The sequence below is a fragment of the Suncus etruscus genome, chromosome 3, assembly GCF_024139225.1.
Source record: "Suncus etruscus isolate mSunEtr1 chromosome 3, mSunEtr1.pri.cur, whole genome shotgun sequence".
NCBI lineage: Eukaryota > Metazoa > Chordata > Mammalia > Eulipotyphla > Soricidae > Suncus > Suncus etruscus.
In genome coordinates this window covers 104,160,035-104,181,815 of record NC_064850.1, presented here as the reverse complement: position 1 = coordinate 104,181,815, position 21,781 = coordinate 104,160,035, and the positions used below count along the sequence as shown (strand labels likewise).

The following is a 21,781-nucleotide window of genomic DNA, read 5'->3' as shown; positions in this document are numbered from 1 at the left end:
AAAACCACCCCAAGACACATCCTAGTCACAATGACAAATCCCACAGATAGAGACAGAATTCTGAAAACAGCAAGATCAAAAGGGGAAATCATGTTCAAGCAAGCTTCCCTGAGATTTACAGCAGACCTGTCACCAGAAACGCTCAATGCCAGAAAGCAGTGGTGGGATATTGTGACAAGACTGAATGAAATGAATGCTTCACCCAGAATACTATACCCAGCAAAACTCACTTTCCGGTTTGATGGAAGAATACATGGTTTCACAGACAAAAAACAGCTCAGAAACTTCACAGACACAAAACCAGTCTTAAGAGAAAAACTGAAAGACCTAATCTAAGACAAGACTACCCAAAAGACACACCAAATTTTGAAATAAAGATGGCGTTAAATCCCAGGACAATTCTTTCTCTCAACGTCAATGGACTAAATGCACCAGTTAAGAGACACAGAGTGGCTAAATGGATCAAAAAACTCAATCCAACCTTCTGCTGCCTACAAGAAACGCACCTGAATAGTCAGAACAAACATAGACTCAAAATAAAAGGCTGGAGAAAAGTTATCCAAGCAAACAACACCCATAAAAAAGCTGGAGTGGCCATACTAATATCAGATAATGCAAACTTTATACTCAGGAAGGTTGTAAGGGACAAAGACGGACATTTTATATTAATCAAGGGGTACGTAGAGCAGGAAGAATTCACTCTCCTAAACATATATGCACCGAATGAGGGGCCAGCAAAATATTTAATACAACTGCTGACAAATCTGAAAAATAATATCAACAACAACACAATAATTGTGGGGGACCTAAACACGGCTTTGTCAACACTGGACAGGTCAACCAGACTGAAACCCAACAAGAATATACTAGACCTGAGGAGAGAAATGGAAGAAAGAGGCCTAGTGGATATATATAGGACACTCCATCCCCAGAAACCTGGATACACATTCTTCTCCAATGTACATGGGACATTCTCCAGAATAGACTACATGCTGGCACATAAAACATACCTCCATAAGATCAAGAGGATAGAAATTTTGCAGACTACCTTCGCTGACCACAAGGCTCTGAAATTATTTGTGAACTCCAAAGGGACTCAGAAGAAACACTTTAACACCTGGAAGTTAAACAGCCTCATGCTCAATAACCAGTGGGTCCGAGATGAAATCAAGGAGGAAATAAAAAGGTTCCTGGAAACAAATGACAATAAAGACACAAACTCTCAGAACTTATGGGACACAGCAAAAGCAGTACTGAGAGGAAAATTTATAGCTTTGCAAGCACACATCAGGAAGGAAGAAGGAGCTTACCTGAGTAGCTTAATGACACAGCTAATAGAACTAGAAAATGCTCAACAAAAGGACCCAAGAACAGGAAGACAGAAGGAAATAACAAAGCTGAGAGCAGAAATCAACGAAGTGGAAACTCAAAAAACAATCCGAAAGATCAACGAAAGCAGAAGTTGGTTCTTTGAAAAAATAAACAAGATTGATAGACCACTGGCAAACCTAACAAAGAAAGAGAGAGAGAGAAACTTGATAACTCGTATCAGGAATGAAAAAGGAGAGATCACTACTGATATGACAGAGATTCAAAGGGTAATCAGAAACTACTTTGAAAAACTCTACGCCACTAAAAATGAGAACCTGGAAGAAATGGATAAATTCTTGGACTCTTATAATCTTCCACGGTTGAAGGAAGAGGATGTAGCATATCTAAACACCCCCATCACCATTGATGAAATTAAAATAGTAATCAAATGTCTGCCGAAAAACAAAAGCCCAGGTCCAGATGGATTCACTAATGAATTCTATCAAACTTTCCAAGAGGAACTACTGCCAATCTTGGCAAGACTCTTTCATGAAATTGAACAAACAGAAACACTTCCAAATAGCTTTTATGAAGCCAACATCACCTTGATACCTAAACCAGACAGAGACGCTACCAAAAAAGAAAATTACAGACCAATATCACTGATGAATGCAGATGCAAAGATCCTCAACAAAATCCTGGCAAATAGGATTCAATGCCTCATTAAGAAGATCATCCACTACGATCAAGTAGGTTTCATCCCAGGAATGCAAGGCTGGTTTAACATCCGTAAATCTATCAACATAATACACAACATCAATAACAAGAAAAATAAAAACCACATGATCATATCAATAGATGCAGAGAAAGCATTTGATAAGGTCCAACACCCATTCTTGATCAAAACTCTCAGCAAGATGGGAATGGAGGGAACCTTTCTCAATATAGTGAAGGCCATCTACCACAAGCCAGTGGCAAATATTATCCTCAATGGAGAAAAACTGAAAGCCTTCCCTCTAAATTCTGGCACAAGACAAGGCTGTCCTCTCTCACCACTCCTATTCAACATAGCACTGGAAGTACTTGCTATAGCGATTAGGCAAGAAAAGGATATCAAGGGAATCCAGATAGGAAAGGAAGAAGTCAAGCTCTCACTGTTTGCAGATGACATGATACTCTACTTAGAAAACCCTAAAGACTCTATCAAAAAGCTTCTAGAAACAATAGACTCATATAGCAAGGTGGCAGGCTACAAAATTAACACACAAAAATCAATGGCCTTTCTATACACCAACAGTAATAAAGAAGAAATGGACATTAAGAAAACAACCCCATTCACAATAGTACCACACAAACTCAAATATCTTGGAATCAACTTGACTAAATATGTGAAGGACCTATACAAAGAAAACTATAAAACTCTGCTCCAAGAAATAAGAGAGGACACACGGAAATGGAAACACATACCCTGCTCATGGATTGGCAGGATTAACATCATCAAAATGTCAATACTCCCCAAGGCATTATACAGATTTAATGCCATCCCTCTAAAGATACCCATGACATTCTTCAAAGAAGTGGATCAGACACTTTTGAAATTCATTTGGAACAATAAACACCCTCGAATAGCTAAAGCAATCATTGGGAAAAAGAATATGGGAGGAATTACTTTTCCCAACTTTAAACTGTACTACAAAGCAACAGTTATCAAAACAGCATGGTATTGGAATAAGGATAGGTCCTCAGATCAGTGGAATAGGCTTGAATACTCAGAAAATGTTCCCCAGAGATACAACCATCTAATTTTTGATAAAGGAGCAGGAAATCCTAAATGGAGCAGGGAAAGCCTCTTCAACAAGTGGTGTTGGCACAATTGGATAGCCACTTGCAAAAAATTAAACTTAGACCCCCAGCTAACATCATGTACAAAGGTAAAATCCAAATGGATTAAAGACCTCGATATCAGCCCCAAAACCATAAGATATATAGAACAGCACATAGGCAAAACACTCCAGGACATTACAGGCATCTTCAAGGAGGAAACTGCACTCTCCAAGCAAGTGAAAGCAGAGATTAACAGATGGGAATATATTAAGCTGAGAAGCTTCTGCACCTCAAAGGAAATAGTGCCCAGGATACAAGAGCCACCCACTGAGTGGGAGAAACTATTCACCCAATACCCATCAGATAAGGGGCTAATCTCCAAAATATACAAGGCACTGACAGAACTTTACAAGAAAAAAACATCTAACCCCATCAAAAAATGGGGAGAAGAAATGAACAGACACTTTGACAAAGAAGAAATACGCATGGCCAAAAGACACATGAAAAAATGTTCCACATCACTAATCATCAGGGAGATGCAAATCAAAACAACGATGAGATACCACCTCACACCCCAGAGAATGGCACACATCACAAAGAATGAGAATAAACAGTGTTGGCGGGGATGTGGAGAGAAAGGAACTCTTATCCACTGCTGGTGGGAATGCTGTCTAGTTCAACCTTTATGGAAAGCGATATGGAGATTCCTCCAAAAACTGGAAATCGAGCTCCCATACGATCCAGCTATACCACTCCTAGGAATATACCCTAGGAACACAAAAATACAATACAAAAACCCCTTCCTTACACCTATATTCATTGCAGCTCTATTTACCATAGCAAGACTCTGGAAACAACCAAGATGCCCTTCAACAGATGAATGGCTAAAGAAACTGTGGTACATATACACAATGGAATATTATGCAGCTGTCAGGAGAGATGAAGTCATGAAATTTTCCTATACATGGATGTACATGGAATCTATTATGCTGAGTGAAATAAGTCAGAGAGAGAGAGAAAAACGCAGAATGGTCTCACTCATCTATGGGTTTTAAGAAAAATGAAAGACACCCTTGTAATAATAATTTTCAGACACAAAAGAGAAAAGAGCTGGAAGTTCCAGCTCACCTCAGGAAGCTCACCACAAAGAGTGATGAGTTTAGTTAGAGAAATAACTACATTTTGAACTGTCCTAATATTGAGAATGTATGAGGGAAATGTAGAGCCTGTTTAGGGTACAGGCGGGGGTTGGGTGGGGAGGAGGGTGATTTGGGACTTGGGTGATGGGAATGTTGCACTGGTGATGGGTGGTGTTCCTTTTATGACTGAAACCCAAACACAATCATGTATGTAATCAAGGTGTTTAAATAAAAAAAAAAATTAAAAAAAAAAAAATTTTAAATTAAATTTGAATTAAACTTAAACATTTTTAATTTACTAATGTTGGAAAATCCTGACTTTTAAGCCAAAACCATGTAACACAACTCATATGTTTTATGTATATGAATTATGAGAAAGAGTCAAAATTAGAATTTATATATACATATATTTTTTCCACCAAATTAACAGAATCTGGTAACCTTATCCAACTGAGTATAACTCAGGGAGTTTACCCAAACCAATAATACATTGAAAAATTTAAGACAGGTAGACCATGAGGCCAGAGTAGTAGCACAGCAAATAAGACATTTCTCTTGCACAAGGTCAACCTGAGTTCAATAACTAGCATCCAATATGGTTCCTGAGTCTACCAGAAGTAATTTTTGAGCACAGAGCCAGAAATAATTCCTGAGTGCTGCCGGGTATAGCCCAAAATTAAAACAAAACAAAACAAAAAATACAGGTAATCCACAAAGTGTTGTTTTTAAAGATGAAATTTCCACCTGCACTAAAGATACCTTTCTATTCTAATCTCAAATAATGATAGCTCTGTTTTAATTATAATTAGCCCTACTAGAAAATAATAACCCACCTAAAGGAGTCTGACATTGTGTGGAGATTCTCCATAAGTATAATATGGCTAAAACTGTTAAATATAAAATTATACAATGGTTGCTTTCATCTTATTTTCAAAGGGAAAAAATTCTTGTTTCAAATTATTAGAAATCCAAATAAAAGAATACCTTGTGAGTGCCATTGTCATTCTACATTTTCCCACAAGTAATATTTGAGTTCATTTTAAACAATTAAATTGACCATTATTGTTTTTATCTAACCATTTTTATAAAGAAAAATAGAAATAGAGGAATGAAAGAGAATAAGACAATATCTAAAGAGTGCCTGACTCACTTGAAATTACCCCAATTCTATTTAAAATAAAAAACAATTTAAATTAAAAAAGAAGTAACAGTAGCATCAATAGAAACCTACCAGGTTAGAGGTGGTACATATGAGGTGTTACACATTAATAAAAACATGTGTGCAAACCATTGTTCCATGAGTTGTAAATATTTTATATTAAAAAAAAAGTGGTTGAGATTCTCATAAATAATAGAAAAGAAGGGAGAAGTAGAGGTCCATCCAAACTGACTCCAAAGTTTCCATACTGAAATAGAGTGATACAGGATTGGGAAAATAGTGACAGGAAAGAGAGAACAACACATCAATTTTCAAAAGTTTTCCATTTAAAGTAAACCAGCTATCTCAGTGGAAATTTCCAATGGGCATTTTTGGATATATTAGAATGGCTCAAAAGTTTGTTTATAATAGTTTGTTTCATTTCTTGTTAAAAAATTATTTTCTTGTACTTTGAGCAGTTTGATTTGGATTGTCCATTTCTACTTTCCTCTGCAGAATACTGATTCAACATCATACCTCATTCCAGTCTTCGCTCAGTTCCACAGAGGACAGGAACTCTAGGCCTAAGAGAAAATACACTAAAAGAGTAAATAATAAATTTTATTACTAATATCATTCCATATATTGAGTTGAAGCTATAATAGAAAACTCAGAAATGAATTAAATCAAATATGAGTATCAAAGAAGCTAATAATCCAGGTAATGTTTATTAAAGTAAGGATTTTTTTGGAGGGGGGATCACACCCGATGGCACTCAGGGGTTACTCCTGGCTCTGCACTCAGAATTCACTCCTGGCAGACTCGAAGGATCATGTGGGATTCCGGGAATCGACCTAAGGTCCATCCTGTGTTGGCCATGTGCAAGGCAAACACCTTACCGCTGTGCTACTGCTCCAGCCCAAAAAGAAGGGATTTATTGAAGTCATTTCACATAAATGATAATGAGCAAAAGGCATACAAATAAATGGGATAAGTTGTCCCAGCTTACTAACATTCATTTTCACTGTGTGAGCTGACTCTAAGATTCTATAATCTAATGATTTAAACTAAGTAATCCAATCATAAAGTTGTCTTAATAAAACTAGGGCAGTTTTGATAAAATAAAATGTGCTGGTTTCTTCTCACTTTTAAACACTAAATATAATACATTAATTAGCTTTTTGAATAGTCAAGTAGGAATATGAGATTTTACATTTTAAATGATTCTATTTCTTAAAGTACTTTAATATGCTCTATACAATTTTCCTCTTTACATTCTAATAGTATATTTTAAAATAAGCTACTTATTTTTGAAACTATTGAATATCATTTAGAATAAGTTAATCTAAAAATTGACTCAATTAACACAAAAAAACTTTCTAAAAGACATTATTCATGAGCATCCTTTCCTCTATATTAATTCTACTTAAGTATAATTGGTCTTTTCATGTTGAGTTCTGTTATTGAACTTCATTGGTGTATTTTTTTTTATTATATTGCACATTCTTCCTTGAACTTTAGAAAAAAAATGAAGTCATAATCTTCTCCACAAGATAAAAAGGAAAAAGCCATAATAACCACATATTACAGTCCCCTCAAATTTCTTTTTTATAATAATTTCTTTACTTAAGCACCATGGATACAAACACGTTTGTAATTGGATTTCAGTCATAAAATGCACACCCCCTTTATCAATGCAACTTTCCCACAACCAGTGTCCCCCATTTCCCTCCTCTCCTCTTTCCCTGCCTGTCTTTGAGACAGGCATTGTATTTCTATCATTTTCATGGTAGTTGATGTAGTTATTTCTCTAACTGTGCTTATCACTCTTTGTGATAAGCTTCATATCATGCGCTGGTCCTTTCAAGCCTCATCTCTATTGGTCTCTAGGTATTAGTGCTATACTGTCTTTTATTTTTCTTAAACTCAAAGATGACTGAGACTATTCTGAGTTTCTCTCCATCTGGCTTATTTTGCTCAGCATAATAGTCTCCATGTCTTCCATGAATAGGCAATTTATGACTTCATTTTTCCTAACAGCTGCATAGTATTTCATGGTGTAGATGTACCACAGTTTCTTTAGCTGCTCATCTGTTGTTGGGCATCTGGGTTGTTTCCAGATTTTGGCTATTGTAAATAATGCTCCCCTAAATTTTCTTTTAAAAACATATAGCAGGCTCTAAAAATATGTTTTTAATTGAATTCACCAGGAAACAAATCCTACCCAAAACGCAGAAGTAATATCTGAAGAAAGGTTTCTATTCACAGATAAAAGTACAATTAAGAAGTCTCGTCATGTTAGTTGAAAAGTTAAAGCAAAAGTTGAAAGTCGAAAGCAAAAAGTTGAAAAGTTAAAGCAAAACAACAGATAGTCAAACAAATTTTATCTTAGTTTCATTAATATAAACAAAAGGTTTACATTATGGCATATTTTTTGTTAACAAACATCACTAAAATTAAAAATCTTTTATATTATTGAAGTAATACTACTTTACAACAGTGTATGGTTTTTGTTTATTTGGGGTTTTTTGGACTTGGGATTGTTGGCTATTATTTTGTTTTGTTTTGTTTTGGGGCCACCAGCAGCACTCAGGGTTACTCCAGGCTCTGAGCTCAGAGGTTATTATTATCTGGGTATCATATGGGATGCCAGGAATGGAACCTAGGTGTACCACATACAAAGCAAATGCCCTACCTACTGTGCTATCGCTCAGGTCCCACATTGTATGTGTTTTAAGAATACATATCCATATCTCTCCACATGTAATTACCACACAAATAGAATGTAACTTACTGGTATACCATTAACCCTTTCCTATAGTCCACTGGACCCCTTTCAGCTTTTGTTCCCTACCTTCTGTAACCTAAGTTCAGCATTCAGAGTCCAAAGGATTGTTTTAGTTTCATTTTGATTTCTTCCTTTCCTTTGTTTCTTTATGTATGTGTAAATTCTCTGGCATTTAAATGCCTTTCCTCTTCTGACTTTTCACTTATTTCACTTAGGTTAATTTCCTCAAATTCCATGTATGTTGTCAAAATGACAAGACTTTATCTTTTTTTATAACTAAGTAGTATTTCATTGCATGTGTGTACTACATCTTCTTAATCTTGCCTTCAATAATAGTGCTTCTGTACACAGTGCCTGTATTGTGTGATAGATTTCAATTTAATTTTTAAAAAGCCTCAAAAGCCTCTATAGTATAATTAACAGAGGTTGCATTACTTTACATTTCCACCAAAAGTATGCAATCGTTTATTTTTCTCCACACATTGCCAACACTTTTGTCTTTTTGATGGAATCTAATTTCGTGGATATACACTGATATCTTACTGTCTTATTTCCCTTTACCCAGTAACAAATGATGATGCCTGTCTTCTTTGGAGGAGTGTCTATTCAGATTTTCTGACCATTTTTATTGGGCTACATGAAATTTTGCTGATTAGTTGTAGGAATTCTTTTTTCTTAAATAGCAACCTCTTCTCATGTATATGCAACACATATCATTTCTCCTGTTTGTGGAATGTCTTTTCATTTTAAAACTAGTTTATACCAGTATACAGAGCCTTTCATTTTATGTAATCTCTATCAGTCTATTTGGTTTTGTACACCTTGCCATTGGAGTTGTGTTCCCAAAAATATCAATAAGGCTGTTTTCATGAAGTGTATTACATAGATTTTTCTGCCATCTATTTAGGTTTCATCTTATATACAGCTTAAATTTTTCTGTATAATGTGAGATTGCGGTCTAATTTCATTCTTTGTATAACTGTACAATTTCCCCAACATCATTTGTTGAGGTGTTTTTGATTTTAGCTTTTGGTTACTTTGATTAAATTAATTTATATAAATATAAACTTATTTCTGAATTCTCAATTTTTCCATTGATCCATGTATCTTTTTATTCCAATGCAATATGTCTGAATATTACTACATGTTTTTATTATAGTTTAAAATCAGTGAGCTTGATCTTCCACTGTTTTATCAAAACAAAGATTTTTGTCTGTTCATGCCCATTTGTAGTTCCATATATAGTTCTATTCTTTTTATACTAGTCCTTTGAAGAAAACATTATTTTTTAGACTTTATCTTTTAAATTTTCTAAATAGCCTTAATTATTTTTTTACTTTATTTAATTAATCATTATTTTTATTCTTTTTATATATAAAAGAAACTTCACCAGAGCAACATTCCATCACCAATATCCCAAGTGTCCCTCCTCCCCACCCCACACCAGCCTATACTCTAGACAGGCTTTCTATTTCCCTCATTCAGTCACATTTTGTTATGATAGTTCTCAGTGTAATTATTTCTGTGACTGCACCCAACAATCTCTGTGGTGAGCTTCATGTCAGGAGCTGGAACCTCCAGTCCTCCTCTATTTTGTCTCTGAGAATCATTACACAATTGTTTTTCATTTTTCTCAAAACCCATAGATGAGTGAGACCATTATGTGTTATCTCTCTCCCTCTGACTTCTTTCACTCAGCATAATAGATTCCATATACATCTATGTATAGGAAAATTTCATGACTTCATCTCTTCTGATGGCTGCATAATATTCCATTGTACATATGTACCACAGTTTCTTTAGCCATTCATCTGTTGAGGGGCATCTAGGCTGCTTCCAGAGTCTGGCTATTGTAAACAATGCTGCAATGAATATAGGTGTGAGAAAGGGATTTTTGTATTGTATTTTTGTATTCCTAGGATATATCCTTAGGAGTGGTATAGCTGGATCTCCAGCTTTTGGAGAAATCTCCATATCGCTTTCCACAAAGGTTGAACTAGATGGCATTCCCACCAGCAGTGAATAAGAGTTCCTTTCTCTCCACATCCCCGCCAGCACTACTTGTTCTCATTCTTTGTGATATGTGCAAATCTCTGTGGCATGAGATGGTACCTCATAGTTATTTTGATTTGCATCTCCCTGATGATTAGTAATGTGGAGCATTTTTTCATGTGCCTTTTAGCCATTTGTATTACTTTTTTGTCAAAGTGTTCATTTTTTCTCTCCAATTTTTTGATGGGGTTAGATGATTTTTTTCTTGCAAAGTTCTGTCAGTACCTTGTATATTTTAGATATTAACCCCTTATCTGATGGGTATTGGATGAATAGTTTCTCCCACTCAGTGGGTGGCTCTTGTATTCTGGGCACTATTTTCTTTGAGTTGCAGAAGCTTCTCAGCTTAATATAGTCCCATCTGTTTATTTCTGCTTTCACTTGTTTGGAGTGTACTGTTTCCTCCTTAAAGATGCCTTTAGTCTCAATGTCATGGAGTGTTTCACCTACATGTTGTTCTATGTACTTTATGGTTTCAGGTCTGATTTTGGTCTGTCTTTATTCCAATACATGCTGTTTTGATAACTATTGCTTTGTAATACAGTTTAAAGTTGGGGAAAGTAGTACTTCCCATATTCTTTTTCCCAAGTATTGCTTTAGCTGTTCATGGGTGTTTATTGTTCCAAGTGAATTTCAGAAGTGTTTGATCCACTTCTTTGAAAAATGTCATGGGTATCTTTAGAGGGATTGCATTAAATCTGTACAAAGCTTTGGGGAATATTGCCATTTTAATTATTTAATCCTGCCAATTCAAGAGCAGGGTATGGATTTCCATTTCCGTGTGTCTTCTCTTATTTCTTGTAGCAGGGTTTTATAGTTTTCTTTGTCTAGGTCCTTCACATCTTTAGTCAAGTTGACTCCAAGGTATTTGAGATTGTGTGACACTATGTGAATGGGGTTGTTTTCTTAATGCCCATTTCTTCCAAAAAGGCCATTTATTTCTGTGTGTTACTTTTATAGCCTGCTATGTTGCTATATGCATCTATTGTTTCTAGAAGCTTTTTGGTAAAGTCTTTAGGGTTTTCTAAGTAGAGTATCATGTCATCTGTGAACAGTGAGAGTTTGACTTCTTCCTTTCCTATCTGGATTCCCTTGATATCTTTTTCTTGCCTAATCACTATAGCAAGTACTTCCAGTACTATGTTGAATAGGAGTTGTGAGAGGGGGCAACCTTGTCTTGTACCAGAGTTTAGAGGGAAGGCTTTCAGTTTTTCTCTATTGAGGATAATATTTGCTATTGGCTTGTGATAGATGGAACAGTAAGTATTTTTATAGTAATTGCATTATACTTATATATAGTGCCTTTGGTAAGCTCATTACTTTTAATCATTTTAATTCTTCTGATTCATGAGCATAAAAATCCCTTACATTTATTTGAGTCTTCTTTTTTTCCTTAAAGTATTTACTGTCAGTTTCATTGTATAAGTCTTTTACCTTAGTTAAATTCATTCAGAGATATTCATTCTTTTTTATTCAATTGCAAGTGGAATTTAAACAATTTCTTCCTCTTCTAGTTTATACTCTACATAGGAATTCAGTAGATATGTTATATATATGCTAGTATTTTATTATGCTACTTTAAGGTATTTGAGTTTGTGTGACAGTAATGTGAATGGGGTTGTTTTTTTATACACCAATAATAATTCATTGATTCATTGTCCCTGATAGCTTTTTTTTATTATATTTAAAGGTATTTGTGTACTAACAACTCTACAAATAACAATAGCTTTACTTCTTTTTCAATTTTGACTTCTTATATTTATTTTTCTTACCTAATTGCTCTGTCCAAGACTTCCAATACTACACTAAACAATAGTAGTAAGAATGGACTTCCTTAATTTTCACCTAATCTTAGAGATAAAGCTTTGAGTTTTTCACCAGTGAGTAAATTTTAAAGGATAGGATTCTTATATGTAGACTCTATTTTATTGAGGTATATTCCTTTAATTCCCTATTTTATTTTGTGAGTTTTATAAATCATAACTTGATGCTAAATTTTGGTCAAATGTTTTCTCTGTGTCTGCTGACATGATTAGATATAATTTTATTTATTTTTGTTTCTTTGTTTGAGGGCCACATCTATTGGTGTTCTGTGCTTTTTTTTTTTTTAATCTTTGTGTTCAGGAATGACTTCTGGTAGGGATAAGGGGACTAAATGGGGTGAGGGATATAATAGAACCTAGGTCATTCATATGCAAAACAAGTGCCCTACCTGTTGTATCATCTCTTCACTGCTCAAACTAATTTTTATACTTAGATTTCTACATTGACCCCATAGTTATTCAGTAGCAATTTATTTCATCCATACATATTTGAGTTTTAAGTTTACTTTTTGTAATTGGTTGTTAGTTATTTTTATCATTAATTGGAAAAATATTTATGATTTCGGTCTTCATGAATTTGACATTTTTTATTTGTTTTGTGTCTCCAATATGCAGTCTGTCCTTAACCAAGGTTTCATTTTTACTTAAGAAGAATATGTGTTCATCTCTTGAGAGATGGAACTCTGTTTATGTCTCTTGGGTTCATCTGGTCAAATTCCTCAAATAAAACTGTAATTTCCTTTTTATATTTTCTCTGTGGTTAATATGTCCACTGAAAAAAAGTAGAGTGTTAAAATATACCATTACTATTACTATTGTATTGCTGTGTCTTCTCAGATCTGTTAATCATTGTTTTATATATTTTGATGCTCATTCATTTGTTCATATTAGATAAATATTATATTCATGGATGTTATCATGAATATTGTTTTATTTTTATCTTTGTAGTTCATATGTGTCTCTTCGAGACTGACACATGTTGAATTTTGTTTGGCTGATTTTTGTTTTCTTGTTTTAATTGACTCTGCCTTATGATTTATAAACTTCAACTACTAATGTTTAAGAATATTATTAATATAGATCATTTATTGCAATTTTGCTACTTGTTTTATGTGTGTTCTTTTTTCTTTACTCTTTTTCTTTTTTAACTTTAATTTTCTTTTTCTTCTTTCTACTTTTATTTTTATTTTTCTTTCTGTCTTATATTTTGATAGCTACCCTTGGGGGGGCAGTTAGAAATATTCTCAGGGATTACTCCAGGCTCTTGTATGCAGTTAACTTAATCCCCAGCATCCCACACGTTCTCCTAAACTCTGCCAGGAGTTATTCCTGGGTCCTGATATAGGAGTAACTCCTGAGCACCTCTGCATGTGACCCAAAACAAAACAAACAAAATTAAAAGATTAAAATACAAATAACATATATTAAATTTTGGTCTTTCCCAATATAGCAATATTTTGTAGAATTGGCTTGGTCATTGTAATTCAAAGATAAATCCTTGTACATAATTTATTAGAAATTGGAATAAATTCATGTTTTTAATAAAGCAGTCAACTTATACAGATCAATGGAGATCTTCCCTTAGAAATAATTTTAAAAGCAAACAAAGAAAGTGGATAGTGAGCAATGAAATATTAAAGAAAAGAATTTCTTGAATATGCTTTAAATAGATAGCCCTTTTTCGGTGTCAGTCAAAACAGTCGATGCATTATAATATGTTTTAAATGGGGGCCAGAGAGATAGCATGGAGGTAAGGCGTTTGCCTTTCATGCAGGAGGTCATCGGTTCGAATCCCGGCGTCCCATATGGTCCCCCATGCCTGCCAGGAACAATTTCTGAGCCTGGATCTAGGAATAATCCCTGAGCACTGCCGGGTGTGACCCAAAAACCACAAAAAAAAAAAAAAAAAAATATATATATATATATATATATGTTTTAAATGATAATTTAAAAAAATGTAAATTGAAATTATTTCAACAGTTTTATTCACTTTAAAATATTTTTGTGGGCCAGGGAGACAGCTTAAAGAACTGGACTTGTACCTGCCACACACACGCCCCTAGGTTCAGTCCCCAATGCCACATCCTTCCCAGCACAACTGAAAGGACTCTCCCCAAAAATAAACAGTAAATAAAATGGTTGGTCAGATATACAGGATGGTTGCCTAAGTATAAGAACTATATAAAATACAAAATCAATAGTTAGACTTGGTCAAGATGCTACTATATATATGGACCAAATTGCTTCCTGATTCTAGTGCTAAAGTAAACACTGTTTATAATTATCCATGTTGTGATTTAAAAGAGAAAAAAAAGCTTACAAAGAACTAAATTTTATGTTTATTTTAGGTCACTTCAATGGAACTTAATAAGAAAACTTCCTCCTGATGGCTTCAAGAAGTACCCTAATCTTCAGAAGCTGTGAGAAATCATTTAGTTTCTAATATCAAAGTTAGCTGACTTTTTATATGTGTCTGTTCCTTCCACAGTGTCTTATGCAGAGGGCATCTCACCATCGCAGGAGTGTGAATATTTTCTAATCTATAGCACCACCTTATGTTCACATTTTTTAAAGGAAGTAGGACTTCAAATATAAATTATTGTAAAAAAATAACCACAAAACCTGATTCTATTAGTTTAAGTAATACATTATTTTAATATTCTTGCATGATCAAGTAATTATTAAACTACCAATTCATTTCCAGTAGTAGGAAATTGAGTCTAATATAGAATCAGCAATATAACTCAGTGGTTTAATATATGCTTTGCATTAAGGACATTAAATCCCTGGCACCAAAACAAATGAGCTTTAAAAAATATTGGGGTTGGGCCCGGAGAGATAGCACAGAGGCGTTTGCCTTGCAAACAGCTGATCCAGGACCAAAGGTGGTTGGTTCGAATCCCGGTGTCCCATATGGTCCCCCGTGCCTGCCAGGAGCTATTTCTGAGCAGACAGCCAGGAGTAACCCCTGAGCAATGCCGGGTGTGGCCCAAAAACCAAAAAAAAAATATTGGGGCCAGCGAGGTGACGCTAGAGGTAAGGTGTCTGCCTTGCAATCGCTAGCCAAGGAAAGATGACGACCGCGGGTTCGATCCCCAGGCGTCCCATATGGTCCCCCCAAGCCAGGGGCAATTTCTGAGCGCTTAGCCAGGAGTAACCCCTGATCATCAAATGGGTGTGGTCCGTAAACAAAAACAAAAAAAGAATTGGTACAAAAAATATCTAGTTGCGGGCCGGAGAGATAGCACAGCGGCGTTTGCCTTGCAAGCAGCCGATCCAGGACCAAAGGTGGTTGGTTCGAATCCCGGTGTCCCACATGGTCCCCCGTGCTGGTCAGGAGCTATTTCTGAGCAGATAGCTAGGAGTAAACACTGAGCACCGCCGAGTGTGGCCCAAAAACCAAAAAAAAAAAAAAAAAAAAAAAAAAATCTAGTTGCAGAAAGCAGATTTGTGGGGCCAGAGAGATAGCATGGAGGTAAGGCATTTGTCTTGCATGCAGAGGGTAAGTGGTTCCAATCCCGGCATCCCATATGGTCCCGAACTTGCCAGGAGTGATTTCTGAGCATAGAGCCAAGAGTAACCCCTGAGCAATAACGGGTGTCATCCAAAAACAAACAAACAAACAAAAAACAAGAAAGCAGATTTGAAGTTCATTCCTTCATCCCCACAACTTGGACAACCTGGGCCTGTTATACCCAAAAGTGTAAAGTTTACAAGGTGCACATAATATATCATTTTACTTTACTTTCAATTAACCCAAAATCTAACTTCCAGGATGCCTTCAATGATGCATTCTGGTCTTGACATTTCAACCTAATTTCATCCTATTAGTCCTGAATTATTTTATTACTAGTTTTTCCTTCACATATATTCCTTAAAGTTTTTCTCAAAAAAAATTTGAGATGGGTTGGGGTATTAAATTAAATTAATAAATTATTGATATTATTTATAGAATATTGTGTAACCATATAATATAACACATTATATAATAATTATAATTACTTATAGTTATAAATTAGTAAATGAATTAAATCTTAGGCCAGAGCAATAGCACAGCAGTAGGGTATTTGCCTTGCACACAGCCAACATCCATCCAACACAGGATGGATCCCGCTTTGATTCCAGGCATCCCATATGGTGTCCTGAGTCTGCCAGGAGCGATTTCTGAGCATAGAGCCAGGAGTAATCCCTGAGTGCCACTGGGTGTGACTCAAAAACCTAAAACAAAAAATAAAATAAAAATAAATTAATAAATTATTTGAATTTGTGGTTTTATGGTTTTCATGGTTTTATGGTTTGAGGCCTTAAAGATGTCCTATACTTGTTCTTCCAAGACTGTGTTGGATATTGACAAATTTAAAGACCTCTAGTCATAGTTTTTCATAAGAAATTATTAGGGTACTAGAGAGATAGTACAATGAGAGCACTTGCCTCACTTGTTTTTGGGTTCAGCCCCCCACATTCCATCTGGTACCCTGAACCACCACCAGTGGTGGCAACAGGGGCCTGAGCAGTGGCGCAGCAGTAGGACACATTTGCCTTGCACACGGCTGACCTAATACAGACCACAATTTGATCCCCCGAAGCCCCAGGAAGGATTTCTGAACACATAGCCAGAAGTAACCCCTGAGCATCACAGGTATGACCCCCCAAAAAATGGTGGCAACATACATTTGATGTAAATGGTTCCATCTTTGAAGCCTACATGCAAAGACATTCACATTATTGTGTTACCATCCCAACCATCTGCTCACTGGACACTTAAATCTTTCAAAACTGGGGCCAGAGAAATAGTATGGAGGTAAGGCATTTGCCTTGCATACAGAAGGATGGTGGTTCAAATCCCAGCATCCCATATGGTCCTCCAAGCGTATCAGGAGCGATTTCTGAGTGTAGAGCCAGGAGTAACTTCTGAATGCTGCCAGGTGTGACCCAAAAACCAAAAAAAAAAAAAAACTTTCAAAACTGAAATTGTTTTTTCTTCACATTTTCACAGGTGTCTGCAACACAATAAGATTCGATCCTTATCAATCTACGCATTCAGGGGACTTCACAGCCTTACTAAACTGTAAGTAAGGTGCGGGTTAATGGTCTATCAGCCTGACTTACTTCTCTGTACACCTGGCCATCAGAATGCCAGGCTATAAACTGCTAAAGCAGCAGCACAATATTATGGGCAGAAGCTTGGAAAATCAAATTCTACCAGTCTCTGAGTCCCAACTTCATCACTTTAGAAGTGGTGAACATAATAAGCAATTCATAGTTGACCTAAAATAAAAGTAGGTTTAAACTGTTGCGGTCCACACATCAATTAATTTTTTCAACTACTTTCATATCTATAGGGTAAACACTCACAAACACACTCCATAATATGTTAACTGAAGTCACAGATGTGGAACCCACAAATATAGAGGAACAACTCAAAGGTTTTAGCATCTGTGGATTTCAGTATCCATGGGAGTTCTAAACCCAATTCTCCTGAGAAACTCAATGTCCACTGTTGTGAAGCTCTAGGGACTTCAGTACTTAATCTTGGATGAGTGAAGTTGGTGTTTCTTTCTATTGTTCATTGGTTCACTATGTTTTGCAGTCTAAGCACTGATTTCCATTTCTATAAAACACAATCTCGTTAATACTTACCCAAACATTATTGAAAGTGACAAATGAGAAATACCTTTGGGAAGAATTAGACTGAGAGGATACATGCTAAGAATTCAATTCATATCAGCAATGAGGACAACAATGACCATTGAAAGAACTTAAAATAAGAACACTTAAAAAAAAATAAGAACACTCAAGGAAATGGAGAAATAGTATAGCATGTATGGTTCTTTCCTTGCAGGCTTCCAAACCGGAGGCATCCTTGGCACTATATATGGTCACCAAGTCCAGTTAGGAATAATCCCTGAGCAAAAAAAAAAAGAGTGAGCCTTGAGCATAGCCAAGTATTTGTTTATTTGTTTGTTTTTTTGAGGGCCACACTTAGCAGCACTTAGTGGTTACTTTTGGCTCTGAGCTCAGAAATCACTCTTATGATCACATGAGTACGAATCAAACCCTGGTCAGCCACATGCAAAGCAAATACCCTGCCCACTGTGCTATTGCTCTGGTCCCTCAAAATATTTTAAGAGAAAAATAAAACTTATACTTACCTGACAAAGGAGATACCATGATCACAAAAGTAGTTTCTTTAGGGCAAGGCTTATCCATTGCACTCCAGCTGTGCTAACCCTTGCAATTTCCCCAAATATGGGAAATTCGACTGCATAATTTGTGGTAGTGGGGGACTGTGTTTGCACTCTCCCCTGAAAAAAAAAGAAAAAGAAAACAATTAAAATTCATGAAAAAGATAACCCAAAGTTGCCTAGTAATTTTTATCTCACCAATTCTACTTTCATAATATATCAAACATTATAAGGTTAAAAGAACAAGACTTTTTAAATAGTTTGCTTTTATTTTATTCAACAAGTTTATTTTTCAAGGTAATACTGGCTTAAAAGAGTATAAATGTTTATTTATGCATTAAGGAGACCTAAGATTGTTCTTCAAGCCTGCATTCTCCCTTGAACACATTCTCCCTTGCTTGTCTCTAATTCTCTTTGCTTGCTTTTCTACTCTGGAGAAGCCCATAATCTCTCTTGTACATATACTTCCTTTCTTTTTTTCCCCCTCACATCTTTCAAAATAAGTGTCATTTAACAAAAACTATCTTGTTTCTCTGTCTCTCTCTTTGTCTCTCTCTGTCTCTGTCTCTGTCTCTGTCTCTCTCTCTCTCTCTCTCTCTCTCACACACACACACACACACACACACACACACACACACACACACACATACAACTATGAAAAGGCTACCTAGTTATCTTATTGGCAAAATAAAAGTCACTGGTTAGAAAAGCCTTAATTTGATCATGTTAGGAACCAGAGAGTCCAGTAGTTACAGCACTTATTTGTATACAGCCAAGTTCCTAGCACATATCCCTCAAGCATTGCCAGGAGTATTCCCTTAGCATAGAGCCAATAGGCAAACTCCGCCCCCCCCCCAATAGTCCCCGTCCCCTGCTCCTAGCAAAAACATACTTTTGGTCCATCGCTGCTGTTCTTTAGTATTTTAGCAAATTACCCAAAGTCAGTATTTTATTTATTCTCATCAGGTCTTTTTTCTCCAAGGTCTCTCCAATGCCTTCAAAACATGCTAAATAGCAACTGCTTAATTTGATGTTTAATGAATATAGAGCAGGGGTGGCAAACAAGTTTGACACAAAGAGCCAAAATTTTAAACTGTGGGAGTCAGAGAGCCACACCATGCAGTGGCCTGCCAAAACAGACAAACACTCACACAAAAGCATATAATTTTAACATTAATATATTCAACACATATTGCATTTTGCCATTTTGAGTGAGGGTCAATGTTTGTTTGTTTGTTTTTGTTTGTTTTGTTTTGTTTTTTTATCTGTTTTTTGTGGTGCTTATCGATATAGCTAGAGTCCTCACTGGATATTTGACACTTCTTTTGGTACTGGTGGAGTGTTTCACCTTCTTTTTCTCCTTCATTTCCCAAATCGATGATGAGAGCCTCTAGAAGGATTCTGCCCATTTTCAGGGTATTAGACTCATACCCCAGTTTATTTATTTTCTCTTTTTCGGGCAAAACCACGCAACTTGAACTAGCTAGCCCTGCCTCCACTTAGAGGGGGAAATAAGGGAGGCATCAAGACCAAACTGATGCAAGACTACTAAGTAGTAGGTTAAATACAGAGGGGACCACATATTCTAGCCGCCCTGAGGGGGAGGGAAGAGGAAATGGGAGGTAGGACAAAAACGGAGGTGTAGGGAGGACAATTTGGGGATGGGAATCCCCCCTGATTTTATGTAAATATATACCTAAAATATTATTGTCAACAATATGTAAGCCACTATAATCAAAATAAAAATTATATTAAAAAAAAAGTTTAAGCCACAAAAAAAAAAATCCTGCAGTGATGGTGAGGGTGTTCTGTGTCCTCCACACTAAGAACTAATGGCAAGATGTGACCCAACATGTGACACACGGGTCCCCCTACTCTCTGGCCTGTACAGTTGTTTCCAAGGGATGGGAGACGGGATGATGCAGTCTGGGGGCGGGACCATGGGCTCGGAGATCTCTCCTCAGAGGTCCCTCCCCTCCTCAGAAGCAGCAGAACAAAATCCAAACTTGGCAAAGAGCCACAGTATACAAAATAATGATAAGGGGCAAAGAGCCGCATTCATTTTGGCCGGGAGCCTCATGGGGCTCTTGTGTTCACCACTCCTGATATAGAGAATGTTTTTTAAAGATATTACATAACTGAGGAGCCCAAGCAATAGTAAATCAGGTAGGGCACGTGGTCAACTTGTGTTCAATTCTAGGCACCCATGGTCCCCTTAGCCTGCCAAAACCAGAAGTTAACTTTGAGAACTCAAGGTATGACCCAAAAACAAGACCAAAAAGAAGTTAGTACAGAGCTGAATAATATATTTAGAAGTTTCCTGTATCTTGTTATATGGGTTTCTTTTTATAGCATTGGAATAATGTTTGGGTGTTAAGATGTCTCAAGCTTCTTGGTTTCCATAGATAAATATAAGATACTGATTTTTCATTAATCTATAAATTTATGGTGTACAAATTTTCAACTAGACTCCATGGGGAAGGGGAAGGGGAGTCACGGAAAGGTAAGTACAACATGCTGCCTTCAGGCTGCTTCTACATTAGTATTTTTAGCAGAGCTCTGTGTTACTACTAAGGAGGGCATGCTCTTACTCTCAAACTCTCATGATCTCAGATGAAGGCACAAAAGCAACATACACATGATTACAGAGCAACTAAAGAGATTGCATAAGTCCTAAGCCTGTGTTCACAGTTCAAAATGCAACCACTATTCTGACTTGATGAAGGGACTTACCACTGCATACCCAGAGCAGAGAATAGTGGTTCTCAAAAATGAAGGGGAGTGAGAGAGAGAACAGAACTGAACAGAGAGGATGTGTGAGAGGACAAATACCTTTGCTTTGGATTTCTATTGGCTTCACAAAGAGCCCCCGAGATATTCAGAGGAAGCATTAATACTATAATTTTGCTCCTTCCTATACCTATCAGGGCTCTAGTTTTGCAAGGGAGGGAAAGAAGTGAGTTTCACATGGCGTATCCTCCCTTACTATGCCTTGTCTGCAAAATTAAACTTGACAAAGGAGGGTAAAAATACTGGCAGGAGAATTTTTGTCAGACTACTAACTCTACAAGCTGTCAATATGGAAAAAAGAGAGATGTCCATGTGTATATGTATTGTGGAAATAAAATTTAAACTAAGACTTGCATATTCATCATAGGCAGAAAGGAAAAAAGAAGAGGAAAAAGAGGGTGGAGGCAAAAACAGAGACATTGGAATCTACTGAGTGCTTATTAACATGCCTTATTACATGTCTTTGCTTATTAAATATCATATCTTGAATGTTACCCAAACCATTAAAGCAATTCATATCCATTTTAGAATCAGTGGAATTGAGATTTTCTAAAGTTAATTGTTGGATTAAGTAGCAAAACTAAAATCAAACTGTCTCACAGTACACTCAAAGTGAATCAACAAAGTTGGATCATTCTGCTAGAGAGGTGGGGGGGGAGAGAGAGGGAAAGAGAGAGAGAGAAGTAAAAATGAATACAGAGGATAAAGTCAAATTCTTTAGCAAAACATGC

General features: G+C 36.2%; 1 protein-coding gene and 1 non-coding gene across 2 annotated transcripts in view; both read left to right on the top strand.

Moving 5' to 3' along the window:
- RXFP1 (relaxin family peptide receptor 1) overlaps window positions 1–21,781 on the top strand; it is an 84,545-nt gene that overhangs the window by 26,906 nt on the left and 35,858 nt on the right. The window contains exons 4-5 of the mRNA XM_049770861.1: window positions 14,424–14,495; window positions 17,072–17,143. Coding sequence (XP_049626818.1) covers window positions 14,424–14,495; window positions 17,072–17,143 — 144 coding nt within the window. The remainder of the gene's footprint in view (window positions 1–14,423; window positions 14,496–17,071; window positions 17,144–21,781) is intronic.
- Window positions 18,220–18,383, top strand: LOC126005346 (U1 spliceosomal RNA). The gene has a single exon (XR_007494474.1). It is a non-coding gene; the product is annotated as a U1 spliceosomal RNA (small nuclear RNA).